At 31.8% G+C, this 19,484-nt stretch overlaps 1 protein-coding gene across 1 annotated transcript; it reads left to right on the top strand.

The window, feature by feature from the left end:
* Positions 1-3,461: 3,461 nt before the first annotated feature.
* Positions 3,462-5,042, top strand: LOC107037357. The gene is made up of 6 exons (XM_015255872.1): positions 3,462-3,471; positions 3,577-3,660; positions 3,727-3,802; positions 3,931-4,099; positions 4,587-4,682; positions 5,004-5,042. The coding sequence occupies exons 1-6, from the start codon at positions 3,462-3,464 to the stop codon at positions 5,040-5,042; spliced, it is 474 nt and encodes a 157-aa protein (XP_015111358.1).
* Positions 5,043-19,484: the final 14,442 nt, after the last annotated feature.

The following is a 19,484-nucleotide window of genomic DNA, read 5'->3' as shown; positions in this document are numbered from 1 at the left end:
GTACAAACTCTGTAAAAAAAAATCCAGGTGTTTAACAACACATTGATATCTGTGCCTCGTGTTTCTTGGACTACAATATATTACGATTTATTATCGCTCTAGTGCTTCCTCCACTCCTTCCACTCACGAGTCTGGAATGTAAACACTTCAATATGTTCTTAGATGCGTCATTGTTTTGCATTCCTGCGAACTCAAAAAGGTAAACTACGGTGAGTCTAGATATAGTCCATAAGCTGGGGGGTCATTTGCATATATTTCATGTAAAAGAATTTTTTTTATTGGATTCCATGGTTTTTGAGCCGCTAAATCCGAATATCGAGGTCTCCGGTTCGAATTCATGCGCAGTTGTTTCTTATTAACAATTTATTTAAAAACAATTAAAAATTCTACTTTTTCGATCGGGAATAATTTTTTCTGTAAAAAACATGTGATTTAAGGGGGGGGGGGGTAAGTCCTGAAACATTTTGCGATATTCTCGACGGTTCTGTTAATAAAAATTCATTGAAAAACAATTTTACATGGTATTTTCGACAATGTTGATAAAAAATCATTTTCTTCGTGATTTGCATTATTTTGTGAGTCATTTATATGGTCTATGATCTATTAACACCAACACCCACTAATTTCATACCAGATTGTTTATTTTTTACATCATTTGTTTAATGCTTTCAATTTACAGAAAAAAATTTTTTGTCTTCAAAACAGGAAATTTTTCATTTTTTTTAACAAATGATGTAAAAAATAAACAATCTGGTATGAAATTAGTGGGTGTTGGTGTTAATAGATCATAGACCATATAAATGACTCACAAAATAATGCAAATCACGAAGAAAATGATTTTTTATCAACATTGTCGAAAATACCATGTAAAATTGTTTTTCAATGAATTTTTATTAACAGAACCGTCGAGAATATCGCAAAATGTTTTAGGACTTCCCCCCCCCCCCTTAAATCACATGTATTTTAGAGGAAAAATTTTTCCCGGTCGAAAAAATTGAATTTTCAATTGTTTATAAATAAATTGTTAATAACAAACAACTGCGCATGAATTCGAACCGGAGACCTCGATATTCGGATTCAGCGGCTCAAAAAACAGAATATAATGAAAAAAATTTTTTCATACAAAATGTATGCAAATCACCCCCCAGCTTATGGACTAATATGTAAAAAGTAAATTCAGTTGGTGATCGCCACATGTGCCGAAAGAAAAAAATTGTACATTATAGTCAATCCTCTTTGGTCCCCCACGTGCAAGATTGCCTTCCGAGCCAAATGACGAGGTGTGTATATTAATTTACGTGTGGAGGGACTTGAAAAACGCTAATGTCGTGGCGCCAAACGCCACAAAAATGGGCTTTTTCATGTCCCGTAAAACGAAAAGGAATTTTCCAATGGGGGGAGCCCCACCGGAATCACTGGACGCCGGAGAACCGTTCAGGGTTCTCCCGCGCTTTGAAAATTCATTCCTCCGCTTCTTAATGCGATTAAGGAATGAAAGCGCTGTCATTTATTGAAAATATAATTATAGATGGATCGGCGTTGGTTTCATATCTTCATCTCAATTGCGGGGGGAGAAATGAGTTTTCCAATGGGGGCAGCCCTTCCGGGCTTACTCGACGCCGGAGACCGTTCGGTGTTCGCCCGCGCCATGAAAATTCATTCTTGTGCTCCTCATTCAGATTACAGAATGAAGCGGCTCTCATTCATCGAAAATATGATTCTCGATTGGTTCATCTCAATTAAGGAGGAGAGAAATGAATTTTTGAATGAGAAAAACTTGTCCGAAGTTACTACGCGCTTTGAAAATTCATTCCTCCGCTCCTAATTGAGATTAAGGAATGAAATCGGTGTCATTTATTGAAAATATAATTCTCCATCGATACGCGTTAGTTTCATGTCTTCATCTTAATTACGGGGGGAGAAATGAATTTTCCAATGGGAGGGGCCCTTCCAGGCTTACTCGACGCCGGAGACCGTTCGGTGTTCCCCCGCGCCGTAAAAATTCATTCTTGTGCTCCTCATTGAGATTACACAATGAAGCGGCTCTCATTCATCGAAAATATAATTCTCGATTGGTTCATCTCAATTAGGGAGGCGAGAAATGAATTGTTGAATGAGAAGAACTTGTCCGAAATTACTCCGTGCTTTGAAAATTCATTCCTCCGCTCCTAATTGAGATTAAGGGATGAAAAAATGGCAGTTCGACGGAGAATTAAATTCCCCATCAACTAACCCTCTTTCATCCCTTAAGCTCTGTAAAAAATGGACGAAACTGTCATGGAAATCACAGCGCAGTAAGAAAAATGATTGTTTTGCGGCGCACAGTGACTCCCGGTAATTAAAAATTCACCTCTCCCCTCCTAATTGAGATTAAGGGATGAAAAAAAAGCAGTTCGACAGAGAATTAAATTCTCCATCAATTAATCCTCTTTTATCTCTTAATCTCTGTAACAAAAAAATTAAAACTGCCATGAAAGTCGGGGGCCAGTAAGAAAAATAATTTTTTCGCGGCGCACACTAACTTTTCACCATTCGCCCGCGAATTAAAAATTCACCTCTCCCCTCCTAATTGAGATTAAGGGATGAAAAAATGGCAGTTCAACGGAGAATTAAATTCCCTGTCAATTAACCCTCTTTCATCCCTTAATCTCTGTAACAAAAAAATAAGTTGAAAATTGCCCCTGCATCCATATATAGTATGGTTTTTTTGCTAATAGATTAGCAATATGCTTCCGAACGGTCATTTTGCATACTAATTTTGTTTTTATTTTTCTATAATCATGATTGTTCACTTCTACAGTTTCGTATTCCATGTTATTGTTTTCTATGGAATTTTTCTTATTTCTCTTATTGATTACGATCAATCATATTACCAAATCGGTTGTAATAATTAATCATTTTTTTGTATACTCTTTTAGGTTTTCACGACTTATTCTCATTTCTCATTTTATCCCTTCGTATTGCATTTTCTGAGGGGCGAAGGCAAATTTCACTTTTGAAAAACCTCCCTTGAGTCATTTTTATGAGATAATTTGTGTGAGATTGGAGTGTCATGAATTTTTGTCTTTTTTGACCGGCTATCGAATCCAAAAATTCTCGCATGCCAACTCGGACATTTTAATCGCACCGCCATGTTTGTTGGTGGTTACAATAATCGAATTTTCATGATGATTATAGTGAAAGAGTTATTCAGTTATGGGATATTCCATGGTGACTCAGCTACCTCGATTTTTTCTTTTTCATGAATGTTAATTGATACGTTCAATTTCAAGTACTTATACGAAAAAAATTATCTCGGTTTTTTATCATTTTATGCCCCTTAGATTATTAATAAAAGTTGTTCCATAAAAGTGCAATGTTTTTCATTGTTTCTTAAAAAAACAAAATGCACGTTATATATGAAGTTAGTCAGTATATTGGCGGTTTGTAATTTTGGTGGTGGCTTCATTCAATCTTTCAAGATGTCCAAAGGTAAATAATTTTCAATTACTACTTCCATTAATGTTTATTGATATTTTTCTAATAATTCATCTCGATGTATGTAATTGCTTATACGACTTTGCATTTTTTGAAAAGATTCGTTGAAACGTTCCCATGATGAGGCTGTCAGTAGTACATCTTCGTCATCGTCAATCTCTAATGATGCTAATGGAACTACAGGTAAGTTTGTTTTTTTTCTTTCTTGTAATTTATTAATTAATTTATTTATTTGTTTTATCTATTCAGGTGATGATCCCACATTTACCTTGACTCCTTCAACTACCCTCCAAATGTATAATAATGAAATGCAATCTCGGTTGATGTAAGTATTTCAATTTCGATTTATTTTCATTGTTTCATTGCTTATTGTGAAAAGTATGCATTTTATTGTCCTATTATTGTTTCAATTCCTTTATCATCTATCTTTTTTCTTCATGCAATTCATTATAGACCAATTGTTGGAGTCGTTGATCAAATCTTTCCGGGCACTTCTACTGCTGGAGCTGTAGCTAAGACGATTTTTAAATGGACTGTGAATAATGGTGATGGAGAACGTGTTGAATGTGTCGCGTGGAACATCCAAGTTCAACGAATTCAATCTCACATTGTTCTGGGAAATGTAACTATATTTTTTTTACTATCATTTTTTATTAGTAGGGTCAGTTGCACTGAGCAGTAATAGCCATGTGATAGTTTTGTTCTTGCGCACTCTTTATGGACTGAGGAGCCACTGTCTAGTTGTTGAGTTATTAAGAGTTAGTGCAGAAGTTCCATTCATAAAAATAATTTTTTATTATTTATTCTATCACCATTTTTCAATTTTAATATTATTTTGAGATCATTTTTCAGATTAAATAATGTTTTTAACTGTCAAATTTACATTTTTTTCTTGATTTTTAAATTGTAATTCATAATTATCTCCACGATATATGAAAATTTTTCGATTTCATCGCTTTGAAATTAGTCGCGTTTAATATTGTCGTGTTTTTTCGTATATGTATTTACTTAGACTACATGGAAATCATTTTTTCAAATTTTTAATTTTTTCTATTCTATAATTTGGAATAGTATTGTCTTAATATTATGATATTTTCTCAATTCAATAGGTGCTGTTTCTGAATGGAGTTTTCATGAAAGCTGGTAATGTGACATATTTGAATGGGACAGTATTATTTCAGTTAACCGTACAATCTAATACAACGGTACATGTAATGCACCAGTTCGGACCAAATGTACATGAACTCAGAATTTTGAATCAAAATTTGCAATTAATTGAGTTGCCAGATTCGTGTAGTCATCGGAAGTGCATACGTAAGATTGTTGTTCACAATGAATCTAATTATTATATGAAAAAAATTATGCTTCTTTCAACAAATCTACCTCGAGCCCTTTTTTAACTATAGATGATTTTTTTTCCAAAGTCGATTTGAATTTTATTCGAGTTTTTTCTTCATCGACTAAACTACTACTTGATTAGATTCCTATCATTACATTTAAATGAATTTTTCTCAATTTCTCACTAGTGTTTGGTCAATTCTATTCATACTGTTGATAGAAAATAGTTTACGAAAAAAATTATTTGATTGGGCTATTGATTTTTTTTTTCGTAGAATTTTCTCAGTTTGCATTGAAACTGAATAAAAATACCATTGAAAAATTCAATCAATTGTCACGATTGAAAATATTGGATTTGCCTGTTGAAATTTCTTATGGCGGTTTATTTTATGATTTTGAAATGTACATATATAGTTTCTCTAATTTTTAGGTGTACAAGGATTCATCAAGACTAATTTTGCCACGGTTCAAAGAGCTGAAGGTCTCCTATCCTCTTGTTTCGGCGTTATTGGAGTTGATGATTTTTGTTTGGAAATAAAAATTGCACAATTCAAAAGCTCTGATCCTTCCTTTGAGATTGGACAGAATATTGAAATTCAAGGGTTCATTCGCAAAACAAGTGTGTATTATCATCATTATTCATTTTCTTCTTTTCCAATTTTGTAAATTTTGAATATATTATTTTTTTCAGCTGGATTTCCTCCTCAACTAATCGTTCGTTCCTTATCTGATATCACTGTGATCAGTGAGATTGTGAAGGATATCGTATATTTGTGCAAATGTGTGCAATCTCCCATTGATAACACGAAAAAATCACGTCAAGAATAATTTTTGATCATCTTTTTTTTTCCATTTTTATTTTTTTCTAATCAATCGATTTTATCATTCCATTCAATGATATTTTGATCCATTTTCTCTACTGAAATTTTTGGAAAACAATAAATATTGGTATTGGTATTTCTATGGTATTTGTCTTTAAATAGTTGAATATTTAATTGATATTCAACAATCGGATCTCACGTTGCATCTAGAAATCTATTGTTATTAATGTATTGTCGATTGTTCAACTCTTATATTGAGTGATGGAGAGGTAGCTGTAATCTACTGGTAAGGATGTCTTATTCTAGTTCAATAATTACTGTTTCTAATATGCTATAAAAACATCTTTCTCCATAATTTGAATAATGCTTCTAATGGTTAGAAGTGATATTTCCTAGAAAATTATCATCATTTCATATTAATTTCAATCGAAACGTCTGATGATTACAGATTCGTATTTTTTGCCTATAATGTTTATGTTATTTCAGCAAAAGTATTTTTCATTCCGATGGATATTATTGTATAAAGTAGTTGAAAAATCTATATTTCTCTCATTCCATTATTACTTGTACTTATTAATTTGATTTCGTTTATGTCTCTTGTATTGGTCGATTAACTTTCTTAATTAAATTCATTATTTTCAATTTTTCCATATTCTTTCTACAAATTTATCTTATTTATGATTGTATTATTCCATCGAAAATTCTTCTCACAATTTGAAAAATTTTCGCATAATATTTACGTATTCACTTGGTTTTTATTCTTTATGAGGATTGATAATTGAAATATGGAACGACGAAATCTTGAAAAAAAAAAAATCGTCGATATTTTTGTAAATAATTGAAGTAGAAATTATCATTTAAACTATGTTTTTGGTCTACAGTTTTTGATGAAGAATAGAGAATAAACTTTCTAGTTTTGGAATTAATTTTGGTTCACTGAATTCTTCGAGTTATCCATCAATTTTCATTGATTCATACTGGTAATTTCAATATCAATTTCATGCTATGCACACATTTAGATAGAGTATCCGCTACATTCCTTACATATTTCTATTTGAAAATGTCTGAAAAATAATTCAAGGAATGAAAAAAAAAAAATTTCAATTATTTTGGAATTCTCATCTGAAAGTAGAAGTCATGAGTCACTGTTGAATAAAACGAAGAAAGAACGTATGTCAATTCCATATCAAATTGAGGATATTTATTTTTAATAAATATTGAGAGTGGAATAGTTACCCCTGGAAATTTAATTCATTTTCAAAGGTCAGTTCTACTGAGATCTAAGAGATACGTCTCTGTTAATTCGCAGCTAATTGATAAGGTGGGTGCATCAAATTCAACTTTTCATTCCAAATTATTATTGGTTGGTTCAATCAGCAATTTGCATTTATTTTTAAATTTCAATCACTTCAATAATTTCAATTCAAAATTTTTTCTCATAGATGAATTTTTATTCATCTTAATCCGCATTTTCCCGTTTCAATTATCGAGGGAATCCAAGAAATAATTCTGCGTTCTATGGATCTCATCCATATGGGCAAAATCGATTAAAGTATCAATTCTCAAGATATCCAACAAAACCCAACAACAAATATCAATCCTACAGTCCTCGAGAGAAACAATTTGGTAATATATTATTTTTTAATTCAAACTATCTATCTAACATCCACTGCCCAAAATTCAATTTTGAGTATCTATTTCATACTGATTTGTATGATATAAATTAGCCTGAGATTTTCCAAACTTGAAGCATGAATATTACAGCAAAAATGGTTATTATTTGACTATAATTTATTATTTCATTATACGATTTTTTTTGAGCTGTCTAACTGTTGTTATGGAGTTGAATTTTGCTACTTTTTTTTAAATCTTGTCATTTTCAGATAATAGCTTTGTAATTGCGATTTTTGATATTTTCAAAATCAATTTTCACAAATTTATGAAATCCAGGGAATCGTGTAAAATACGTCCATCAAAATGAATTCTCATGAATTCATGAGCCATTTTGAATGTTCTTCTTAGTAAAAATTTTTGTGCATTAGAATATTAAGTAAATTGAGTAAAGATGCGATATTGATTTCCTCTTTTGTTAATATAGAATGGAAGTATAATCCAAAAATTAATTACATCTGTAATTTCTAGGTAATTATGTATATCGTCATTCCAAGGATCGCTATAAACGGAATTCTTTCAAGAATCAACCGAATCGAACTGCTTATCCTCATTCACGAAATGGTCGAACCGACAAGGATGGATCTACTGCTAATAGTTTTTCACGTCGCAACAAAACTAATAAAGAGGGATCTATGGCTGGCACGTCTTCACGTCCTACTGATCGAGATCGTTCTACTAGGAATTCGCATTACAATTTTTATGGACAAAAGAAGCGAATTGAGCAGTTAGAAAAGGAGTTAGAAGTGCTAAAGAAGAAGATCAATCAGAATAAAACCAGAGGCGGTCGCAATTTACATGAGAGGAATCTCAAGTATATTATTTGATGTCTTAATTATTTGAACACAAGCTGATTGAATACAAAAATTACAGGAAATTCTAATGAAATGATTTGAAAGTCCCCCTTTTTTTACTGAATCATTATCTGAAATTTTGATATTTTTTCTTTCAATCTTATTTCCATAATCGAAATTTGATCTCCTTAATTCATTAATTTTTTGATATATTGAGTTTTCATTATTATTATTTTTCAAAATTGAATATCAGATGAGGAATGGTAAACTGAATGATAACCAAAACTTGCCAGTATACTTGACTGAATAATTCTTCATCAATTTTCTTTCCTTTAATGGACAATTCTAGGACAGAAAATTTGTTTTTCAAAATTCTCATAGAATTGGACGACTTCCTACAAATTTAGGGAGAATGTCATCATTTCCCATAACTTTCTGAACGATAAATTCATTGGAAATAATGAATAAAGATTTCGCCATGTAGACATGTCCACTTCACAGCTTATTTGAAACTTTTGGAAAATTCAAAAATTATGTCAGATTTGTTTCAATTTCTTCTAATTTCAGGGAGTTGGTTTTGAAATTTTCAATACATAATCTTTTAAGAGAAAGTTCAAAGAATTGAATTCTATAGAATTGAATTTTACAGAATGAATTCTATCGAATTCTATCAAGTCATATTTTGTTATTTTTTGAAAATCTTTTTATAGCTTTTGTTTCTTTTGTGACTTTTTGTCTTGCATAATAGAGGTATTCACTCATTCCTTAATTTTTTAGGTTTTGGAAGAGTCAATATTTTTTGGCAAGATCAAAGAAAACAATTTGTCCACAATTCACATCTCAGCCCACCGGAAATCATTATTATTTCGATTGCAAATGAAATATTCATCATATCTGAAGCTGATCATAAGGGAACGTCACTATAAATGATGCAATTATTCAATGTCATTGAATTATAATTGAATTATTATCATTATCAATCCAATTACCTATTTGATTTTCTATGGATTATTGAAATAAATACTTTTCAACCCACTTCGATTTAAAAATACATCTATTTTCTAGTAATTTTAGTTAATGTTTAATATTTCTTATTTTGAAATTGAATTATTCTTGTTCAAGTATACGAACAATTTACTGAGTTGACTTTCTTGCATTTAATGCTAAAAAATCAATGGATTTTCGATTTGTATTTGTGATTTCCACGAGACATTTTTTCTATAAAAATGACTGGACATAAATTTCGTAATGACATCCTCTGTAGTAGTTGTACTCTACAAAAATCGTGATCCTTTATTTATCTTTCGGCTTCTCTTATTATTAATTCTCTTCATTTGATTACATTATTCACAATGGACCATTGTATTCCTCCTTTAATAGCAAAATTTTATTTATAAAATATATTTTATAAAGAGAGAATCACTACCATTTTAGATTTCAATTCGGTTTCTCCAAACACATTGATTTGTCTCCCATCATGAACATACCAATCAAAATTATTCAAGTTATGTGAGTCCATATTCGAGTTCAATATGAATGTCTTCCGTGGAATTGCATTTTCAATACACACTAGCTGTAACAATTGAATGATAACATGAATATTTAAATATTGAGATTTTCTTCTTTGTTAAGGATGGTTATTCAAACATGCGAATAGTTGAGACCTTTTTTTTGAATGAATGATGTTATCGGCTTCAATTTTGTACAAATTAAAATGTATTAATTCATGTTTATTATTGAGTAATTGAATAGAGAAAATTTATAAAATGTATGAGAAATCCATTTATTAAATTATAGCTGAGGTATTCCACGCGAACTGGGTCAACCCCTGACCCTCATCCTCTTAAACCATTGACTCATTACATGGGAAATACCTCAGCTACATTGTAGCTACGTAATACATTACGGTTGATTTTTTTTCAAATTAAAAAAGTTACTTTTATATATTCTGGCATCAGAAGGGTAATCACAAAATTATTCTTGATTACCAAATAAATCACATTTACCGATAATTTACCGACATTGACTAAACATCCTCAATATGACAAGTATTTTGAGCGATACTCATTTGATTGAGTTTATAAGGGTTCAAGAATTTGCAGTGTGCGTCAAATAAAACTATTCTGTAAAAAGGTAGTCTTCCTGGATATACATTGAATATGAAAACGCGTTCGCCATCAATTTCGGTCCATCCAGGACGAACAGAAGTTATACCTATTAATCTGAGAAATTAATAATAAACAGTTTATATTAGTTTTGCATTTTCAAATTTCATGAGCTATATTATCATATTACTTTTGTGGTATACCCTCTTGAGCAATCAAAGATGGGGATTTTCCAAATGTGTACTTAATTAATTGCGATATTTTCAATTGAATGGTTAATGGGTTTGTTATAACGGAAAGTTAATAGTTTTGTAAAAATAGTAAAATCGTTTCTCTGTCCGTTGTGTTCTGAAGATAGTTTGTTCTAATATTTATACAGGAGATGTCAATAACGTGAATATATCATCATGAAGTTGCAATTCATTATCATTACTCATGTGTTCAGCTCCATAGAACGAAGTGATGGATTCGCATTTGGATACATGACAGATGGTATTCATAGTTATTTTTAATTATTATTTTTTAATTTCATAATTATGTGATCATTTCAAATAATATTTATGAATTCATGTAGATCTTTTCTCAATGATTAATTCCAAATATGGATGGAAATCAAATCGATTGACTGAATCATTTTTTGAATATAATTAGAATCTCTTCCTTTTAAATGAATGTATTTCAAATTAATTCATTCTATTGCAGTTAATTTTGAGGAAGGGTTATTATTACATTGGATGGTTGCATCATCAATTAGCGTACAATGGATTCCAATTTTTTTCTACAATTCTTTCTTTCGGTAATGACCAAGAAGCAATTTCGAGGAAGAAAAATTTAAACGGAAACCGTGGTCTCTCATGCCAATCGCTCAAAAGTTTGTTTAAGATGGAATCAGAGAAATTATGACAAAATTTTTTTATATTTTCATCCAGAAAAGGTAAATTACTGATATGAAGCTATATTATTTGTATATACCGACGAGAATGGGCACTCTTTGATGAAGTGAAAAAAAATGTTTTCTGCTCTATATTTTCATGATTGATATGTATTGAAAAGATTTCTTTTTACTTAATGATGACTTTAAAATTGCTCTACCTTTACAGCAAATTCGAAGTTAGTTATTGAAAACTAGAGAAAACTTTCATAAAATTTGATTAAATTTGGGAATATAATTGTGTTCTCAATTTCATTATCATTTTGATAACAGAAAACTTTAAAAATCATGATTTATCTTATTCTTTCATACAAAAATTCGGGTTCTTTATTTCAATGAAAGATTCAACTTTCAATTTTTATCATGAGATAAAAATGAATCAATTCTTTGACATCTCATAAAAGATCACCATTCGACTAACAAATACTGTTATTGATTTTCAAAAAAGAAATGTTGAGAAATCTACAACTTAAAATATTCACAAATGTACCGTAATTTGGCTGAAGGCGAGAGCAACTTTAAACCATTCTTAGGATAATGGAAAATATTTCACAAGTTTCCGAAAATTTTACGGAATCTCGAGGACAGTTGAGAAATTTTTAAGATTTTTAATAGAAATTTTAAAAGCTACAGAATTCTTTCAGGAAATTTCGAAAATTCAAGAATTTTCGAATGAGTTTCCTAGAATTTTGAGGAAATTCGAAACATTTCAGAAATTCGTAATAACTTCGTAAAAGCTTCAACAAATCTATAAATTCTTTGAATTTTTTGGTAAAAATAGAGATTTTTTGAATGAAAAAATCGATATATTTCAATATTTCAGAATATTGATGGATTAAGAAAAAATTATATAAATTGCAATGTGATATTAATTATCGAAATACTTCATATCCACCTTTTTCAACACACTGTGAGTAAAGTGACATTTTACGCACACTCCGCATGCGCAAACTCCTATTCGCCACACATTATGACGAAAAATAGTATTCGATACTCACGGGAAAAGCCTTTTTAGACTCGTGGGATTATATCACCTTCGGTTCGTGCTTGAAACTCCCACGAGCCCAAAAACACTTTCCCGCAATCGTATCGAAATGTATGATTTGTTATCTGTTGAGTAATTTTTCGCTTACTGCTTACACTCTTTTTGAGTAATATGTAGTTTGATACTTGGTATTTGGATTATGTTAAGTGCTAAGGAATTGCTGCACAATATTTTTCATCATCGAAATGATATATCAATTCACTACCCATCTTCGTCTGCAAAATATTTGATTAACCCTTCTAAACTGGCTCAATGAGCACCGTGCCGTCTTTTTTTGAATTTTCCTTTTTACAGGAAAATGAGAGCCATTAAAAATCTGAAAGAATTAGAATGCCTGCTCTGAATTATGGTGAATTTATCGGCAATTTTTACTTTGTTCATATTTGTACTGGTTGAGTACCAAAAAAAAAAGTGAAAATTGGAATCGCTGAGAATCCTCGTGTTTAACCTCCAAAAATCCAATTCCGGCACCAATTCAAATCTAATTTTTGCATTGAATCACAGCTCCTTTCCGCATTCAATGCTTGTTCGTTTAATAATTGAAAGTTGAAACATTCCTTTAAACTCAAAATTAATCATTTTTTTCAACTTTTTTTAAAATAGAAATCGTCAAATACCTGCGGCAGAGCGGTGCCAATCGAGCCAGTTGACTCGGCCGACGGTCGAACGCCAGTTCAGGAGGGTTTATTTGAGAATACTTTTATGTATATTTTGGATTTAATTCTCTAATATCAAATTCCAACTCCCATTTTTTCAGTTTTGATTGTAGTTCTTTTATTATTTCACGGGACAATTTCACTCTGTTTCTTTTCTTCATTTGACATTCATACATTTAATTCTCCTTGTGTACATTTTACCCGAATAATTATTCAAATTCAGCTATACTTGCTGTGTGAATCCAGCCTGAGTGGCTGTTTAGATTCAGCTTCATTCGCTGTACAGCCTTTGTGGCTGTTTCGATTCAGCTGTATTAGCTGTTATAGTTCAGCCTCTACGGTTGTAAAAACTGAATGTAATTTCATTATTTGAACAGCAGTAGTTGCTTGAATTGATTCTGATTATAAATTTCAGTAATTCAAAACACTCCATAATGCCAACATTGAGAGAAAAAACATGTCGAATGAAAAAAGATGAAAAAAAAACAAAAAATAAAAAAGAAGGAAATTGTATCTGAAGTTCCTAATTCTGCAGAGCGTTTGGAAGAAAAAGAAGATGAATTAACTATTCAACATGAAATGAACAGATTAAGAATAAAAATGGCGGTAAAAACATTAAGAACTGATCCCGATTATTATTCAAGAGAACTTCAGGAAAATAATTTGAGGGTGAAGAAAAAACGAGACAATAATTATCTCGATAAACAAAAAGTACGTCAAAAAGAACGTTTGAAAATGAGGAGACAGGATCCATTTTCTTCTCAAGAAGATGAAGAAAATGATGCACTACGAAAACGAAAACTACGTGAACATGATATTTTTAGACAACGAGAATCATACATGAAAATTTTGAATGATCGTATGCGGCAGGATAATACATTTCACGAAGAATACTCATTGTTGACAAATTACATAAAAAATAAAAAAGAAGGTTCTGATGTAGTTTGTGTTTGCTGTGACGATTTGTTTTTTGCAACGGCAACAGTAAAATTTAACATCAACAAATTAAATTCTTTGCTAGCAAAGAAAATATCGATATCAATGCATTTGTAAATTTAATTGTTAATAATTCTTCCGATTGTATCTGTCGAAGTTGTTACAAATATGTTTCTAAATGTCAAATCTCGAAAATGGCTGCATTTGACTTGAAGTTTCCCCCAATTCCTGATGAGTTACGCGATTTATCTTCTATCGAAGAATGCATGGTAGCGCCATATGTTTCATTTATGCAAATAAGGCCATTGAAACCTCATTGTTTTATTAATCCACAACTTTCTATTCATGGTAGCGTGGTTAATATTCACTCAGAAATAAACGAAATGATTAATGTTTTGCCTAGAAAATTTGATGACATGTCAACCATCCAAATTCAATTTAAACGGCACATGGATCATAAATCATGCTATTTACATGAAACCATTAGACCAGCAAAAGTATGTAAAGCTCTAAGTTTTTTAATTGAGACACCATTATATAAAGAAAAGAAAATATCAATTGATAAAACTTTCTTCAGTAAATATGAGAAAAATGACATCGAAATGGATTTTATCGTTAATGATGAAGATGACGTTTTATTCGAAAATGATAGATCTCAGCCTAATAAACAGAAATCTGATGGATTATCGACTGATGCATACTTTGAGAATATGCAAAGTGTAATCGATAATGATGATGATAGAGATGATGACGACTGAACTAATAATATCTTCATAGATGAATCATATAAAGATGAAGTTTTGATAATTAATGAAAATCAAGAATTTTCACGAGAGACTTAAATCATTGCACCATGTCAAGGTAAATTTCCTATTTCATGGCATTTGAAGGAAAATATAAATGAACTTTCTTTTCCCAAAATATTTTGTGAAGTTTTTGATTCAAACAAAAAGTTATCTTATGCTGAAAGAATTAAATTTCAAGTGAGAAATAAAGATCGCCGTTGTTGTGAACCAACTCATTTATTATTTATGGCAAAACAAAAATTAGAAAGGAGTGTTATGTCCAGTATAAATACTTGTCTGAGAAAAGTAAAAAAAATTAATAGTGTCATAAAAATTACATTGATAATATAGTAAAATATGATGATGGTTATCATTTTTTAAAACAAACTCGATCATCTCCTGCATTTTGGGAACAGAAAAAAAAAATTGTGTGCAATGATTCGTCAATTAGGGACACCAACATAATTTTTAACTCTTTCGGTATGAGAAATGAACAGTCCTGAATTAATTCAGATCCTTTACAAACTGAACATGAAAAAAAGATATAACTTTAGGAGGAGCTTTATCTCTTGATCCCAGTTTGAAAAATAAATTGATTCGAGATGATCCGGTTACTGTTGTCATTTATCTCGATAATCGATTTAAGGAAATTATCAAAATATTACAAAGTACATATGGCCCTTTACAGAAGCATCATGTTGTGGATTACTTCATGCGAAAAGAGTTTCAAGGTCGTGAGAGTGTGCATGCTCATTTGTTGTTATGGTATCGAAATGCTCCGATATATGATCCGGAAGATGATAATTCAATACAACCAATCACATCTTTCATTGACTCACATATTAGTTGCAAAAATGATGAGAGGAATTATTTTGTGATCTATCAGAAGCATAAGCATAGAGTAACATGTCATAAAGGACGAAAGAATAAAAAAATATGTAGATTTCATTATCCTCAATATATGATGCCATCCACTCGAATCTTGAAGCCTTTGACTGCAAGTGAGAAAGATGCCGTGCACAAGGAGAATGCGAAAAAAATAAAGGCATTGATGGATGATTGCTTTAAAGAAAATGTAACTATTGATTTTGAAGATATCTTGAAACAACTCCATCTAACTGAAGAAGAATACATGCATGCTGTTCGAAGTACACTGCAAAAACCTCGAATTTTTTTAAAGAGACGAAGCTGTGATGTAGCAATCAATAATTATAACAAAACCATTTTAATGCTTCTAGAAGCTAATATGGATATTCAATTCATTTTAGATCCATATGCTTGTGCCCAATACATTATTAATTACATTTCAAAAATTGATGTTGGTTTATCAAAATTATTACGAGATGCGGCAAAAGATATAACGAATGACAATAAATCTCTTCGTGCAAAATTTCGAACTTACGCGAATATTTTCATCAACGGCAATGTCATGTCTGCTCAAGAAGCAGTCTATCACGTATTGAGTCTGCCTCTTTGTGTTTCGAGTCGTAAAGTTGAATTCATTAATACTTCACCAAAGGAAGAGAGAGTTCGAATGTTAAAACGTTTAAATCAATTGAAATCACTTAATAAAGATTCAACGGATATTTTCGTAATGAATATTTTAGAGAAATACGAACAAAGGAATTCTGCACTGAATAGAATTTGTTTAGCCGATTATGTAGCTTTATATTCCGACCGACGAAACAATTCTACTCGAGAGGAGACTGGACTTAGTGATCAATCAAATGAAGATAGTTATGGTAGTGAGAATGATGATGTTCATGATGAAAATAATCATAACAATAAATCGATACAGATTATGAAAAAAAGGAAGGAACCCAAAATTATTCGATATGTGAGATATAAATTATCACAAGATAAATTGAATTATTATAGAGAACAATTATTATCATTTTATTATCATTAGAAACCGCAACCTTTACCTAAAGAAAATATTTTCGATATGATGGTCACATTAAACAATGAGCAGCGAAAAATCGTAATGCATGTTTTACATTGTTTCAAGTGTAATAAATTGCCCATATCCCTGGCAAGTACCCTGGCGAGTAAGTTGCCCCGTATCAGCCCCCCAGTTACGGGGCAGTTAGGGGGCAGTTTTGGGGCAGTTGTTTTTGGGGTTAAAACAATGGGGGGAGGTCCCAAAACAATGTAAAAATTAATTAATTAATTATACATAGGTAATCCGATGGTTAATTGTGTTGTTATTCATTAGTTTAATAAAATAATTACTAGTATACTGGGGGGTAATACAGGCCTATAGGGAAGATACCGCGAGATGGCGGTAGTATCGACTTCTTGACTAGTTTGGCCTGGTACACGGGCGCGGCGGGGAAAATAGAATTTCAAAAAGTGGGGTGGTGGTCAAATATCGCGCAAGGTATTGATGTATGGGGTGGAGACCCCACGTATGGTTGAGGGGTGAGAATATTATTATATTTTATCATCATATATGTTCCAGTATCTAATGATATATTGATGATATACTGATATCTACATTATATATACATATATCTCTACATAAAAAATGAGGAGGGCGAGGCGGGGTGGGGTGAAAATTCAGGCGACATTAAGGGTAAGGGGGGTGGGTGAGCCTGTAAGGGGTGGGGGTGATAATATTTATATATCCTTTAAATATATATTTTTTAGTACATATTCCACATATTTCACATATATCCGTTTCTATAATAAAAAAAAGGGGGGGGCTGGTATTCAAAGGCCGCCAAGATTCAGGCGGCGTTCAGGGCCGGGCCGGGCCCTGTATGGGGTGGGGGTGATAATATTTATATATCCTTTTAATATATATTTTTTAGTACATATTCCGATACCATCTATATATTTCATATATATCCCTTTCTATGATTTAAAAATTAGGGGCGGAGGGGGGGGGTATTCAAAGGCCGCCACGATTCAGGCGGCTTTCAGGGCCGGGACGGGCCCTGTATCTGGTGGAGGTGACAATATTGATATATACGTTTAATATATTTCTTTTAGTATATATTCTTATATCACCAACATTATATATGCATATATCTTTCTACATAAAAAATGAGGGGAGGTGAAAATTCAGGCGCGGTCAGGGGGGCGATCCTGTATGAGGTGGGGGTGACAATATTTATATATCCTTTTAATATATATTTCTTAGTACATATTCCTATACTATGTATATTTTTCACATGTATCCTTTGCAATCAATGGAAAAAATTAGGGGGGGTGGGGGCAGGAATTCAAAGAACGCCAAGATCCAGGCGACATTCAGGGTCAGAAGGGCGGTAATATTTATTTATGTTTTTGAAATGTAGGTCGTTGACGCTCATCGCTCACCGCGGAAAAACATATATGTGGATATTTTTATGCGACATATGTGTAATATATACGGAAAATATATTTGATCACCTAAAATTGACAAATATGTCGCATTTATACTCTTTTCCGTGCGGGCATGGCCGGCGGGGGGGTGGGTGGCCATGGATAAGGTGAGGTCGAGAATATTCATACATATTTTTGAAATATATTTCCTATCACGTACGACACAGGCCATGGCCGTTCCATGGCCGTGGCCATGAGGACTTGAAATTTTAGCCAGTCTCGATGACCCCTAATAGTTGAGGTTCATAAGGGTCAGATTGTTACCAAGGTATAAAAGAGTGTTATGAGACCCGAACACTCAGATCCAAGCGTTCAATAGAGCCCAAGGGTCAAATAGGAAGTTGGGGTTAATTAAATATTGAAGGTCAAAAAATCATATGATTTCGTATATACAGTACATATAACATAATACGTGATGAAATTTATCATGTATGAAAATTTTCTATAGGATTTCCTATGGAAAATTCTATAGGAAATGCTATGGAGAATTCGAACATTTCCTATAGGATTTCTTATAGGATTTTCTATAGGATTTTTCTGAATCGGTCTCCTATAGGAAACCCCATGGGAACCTATAGGAAAAATCCTATGTGAAATCCTATAGAAAATGTTCGAATTCTCCATAGCATTTTCCATAGGAAATCCTATAGGAAATTCTGTAGAACATTTTCATACGTGATAATATGAATAATATGAATATAATATGAATTCCTGGGCAATTCATAAGTAGTCCATGGAAAATTCCTCGGAAATTCCTTGTGAATTCATTTGAATTCCTCATGTGCACCTTGTGGGGCAGGCGGCCATTTATAAGATGGGGGGGGGGGAGAAATTGCATACATAGTTTTGAAATATATCACGTACTAAAATTTCGAAGAGGAAACCCTAAAAACGGAATTTCTATAGAATTTCTATTGGATTTTCACTACGTTTTTTGTCGTTTCTATTGACATGTTCGATAGGAAATATTACATAGAAAATTGTCAATAGAAAAAAAAAGTCAATAGGATTTCATTTTTCTATGGAATTTTTCTCACTCACATTTTCTAAGTTTTTTTGAGTTATTTTTTATTTTCTTCTCTTCAAAAAAATCGAATGAAAAAACTTCGAAAATTTGAGCGGAAAAAATTATATAGACAACGAAATTCTATAAACTTTTTCTATAGAATTTTCTATCGAACATGTGAAAAGAAACGGCAAAAAATGTATAGAAAATTTAATAGAAGTCTTATAGAAAGTCTATAGAAATTCCTATAGAATTCTTTAGGGTTTTTTTATTGAAAATTTTCGTACGGGATATCTCCATACTTTTTTTTGATTAACTTTTCCTACTGAATTCGGTGAAATAGCTCTTTGAAAAATTTTGATAAATTCTCGAAACGGAGTTCTGGAAAAATTCTCGAGAAGCAATTCTGGATAAATTTTCGGGAAGAAACTCTAGAGAAATTCTCAGAAAGAAATTCCGGAGCAATTCTGGAGGAATTATTAAAAGGAAATTCGGGAGGAAATCCGGATAAAGTATCAAAAAGAAATTCCGAAGAAATTTTTGTTAATTT

This window comes from Diachasma alloeum, unplaced genomic scaffold, assembly GCF_001412515.2.
Source record: "Diachasma alloeum isolate Michigan unplaced genomic scaffold, Dall2.0 Dall_scaffold_00218, whole genome shotgun sequence".
In the NCBI taxonomy this organism is placed as follows: domain Eukaryota; kingdom Metazoa; phylum Arthropoda; class Insecta; order Hymenoptera; family Braconidae; genus Diachasma; species Diachasma alloeum.
This window is presented reverse-complemented; position numbering and strand designations above follow the sequence as displayed.

Excerpts from the sequence above, each read along its gene's own strand:
- LOC107037357 (XM_015255872.1), top strand. Across the intron at positions 3,803-3,930 it reads GAAATGCAATCTCGGTTGAT|ACCAATTGTTGGAGTCGTTG; the intron begins GTAAGTATTTCA and ends AATTCATTATAG. Across the intron at positions 4,683-5,003 it reads CCGTACAATCTAATACAACG|TGTTTGGTCAATTCTATTCA; the intron begins GTACATGTAATG and ends ATTTCTCACTAG.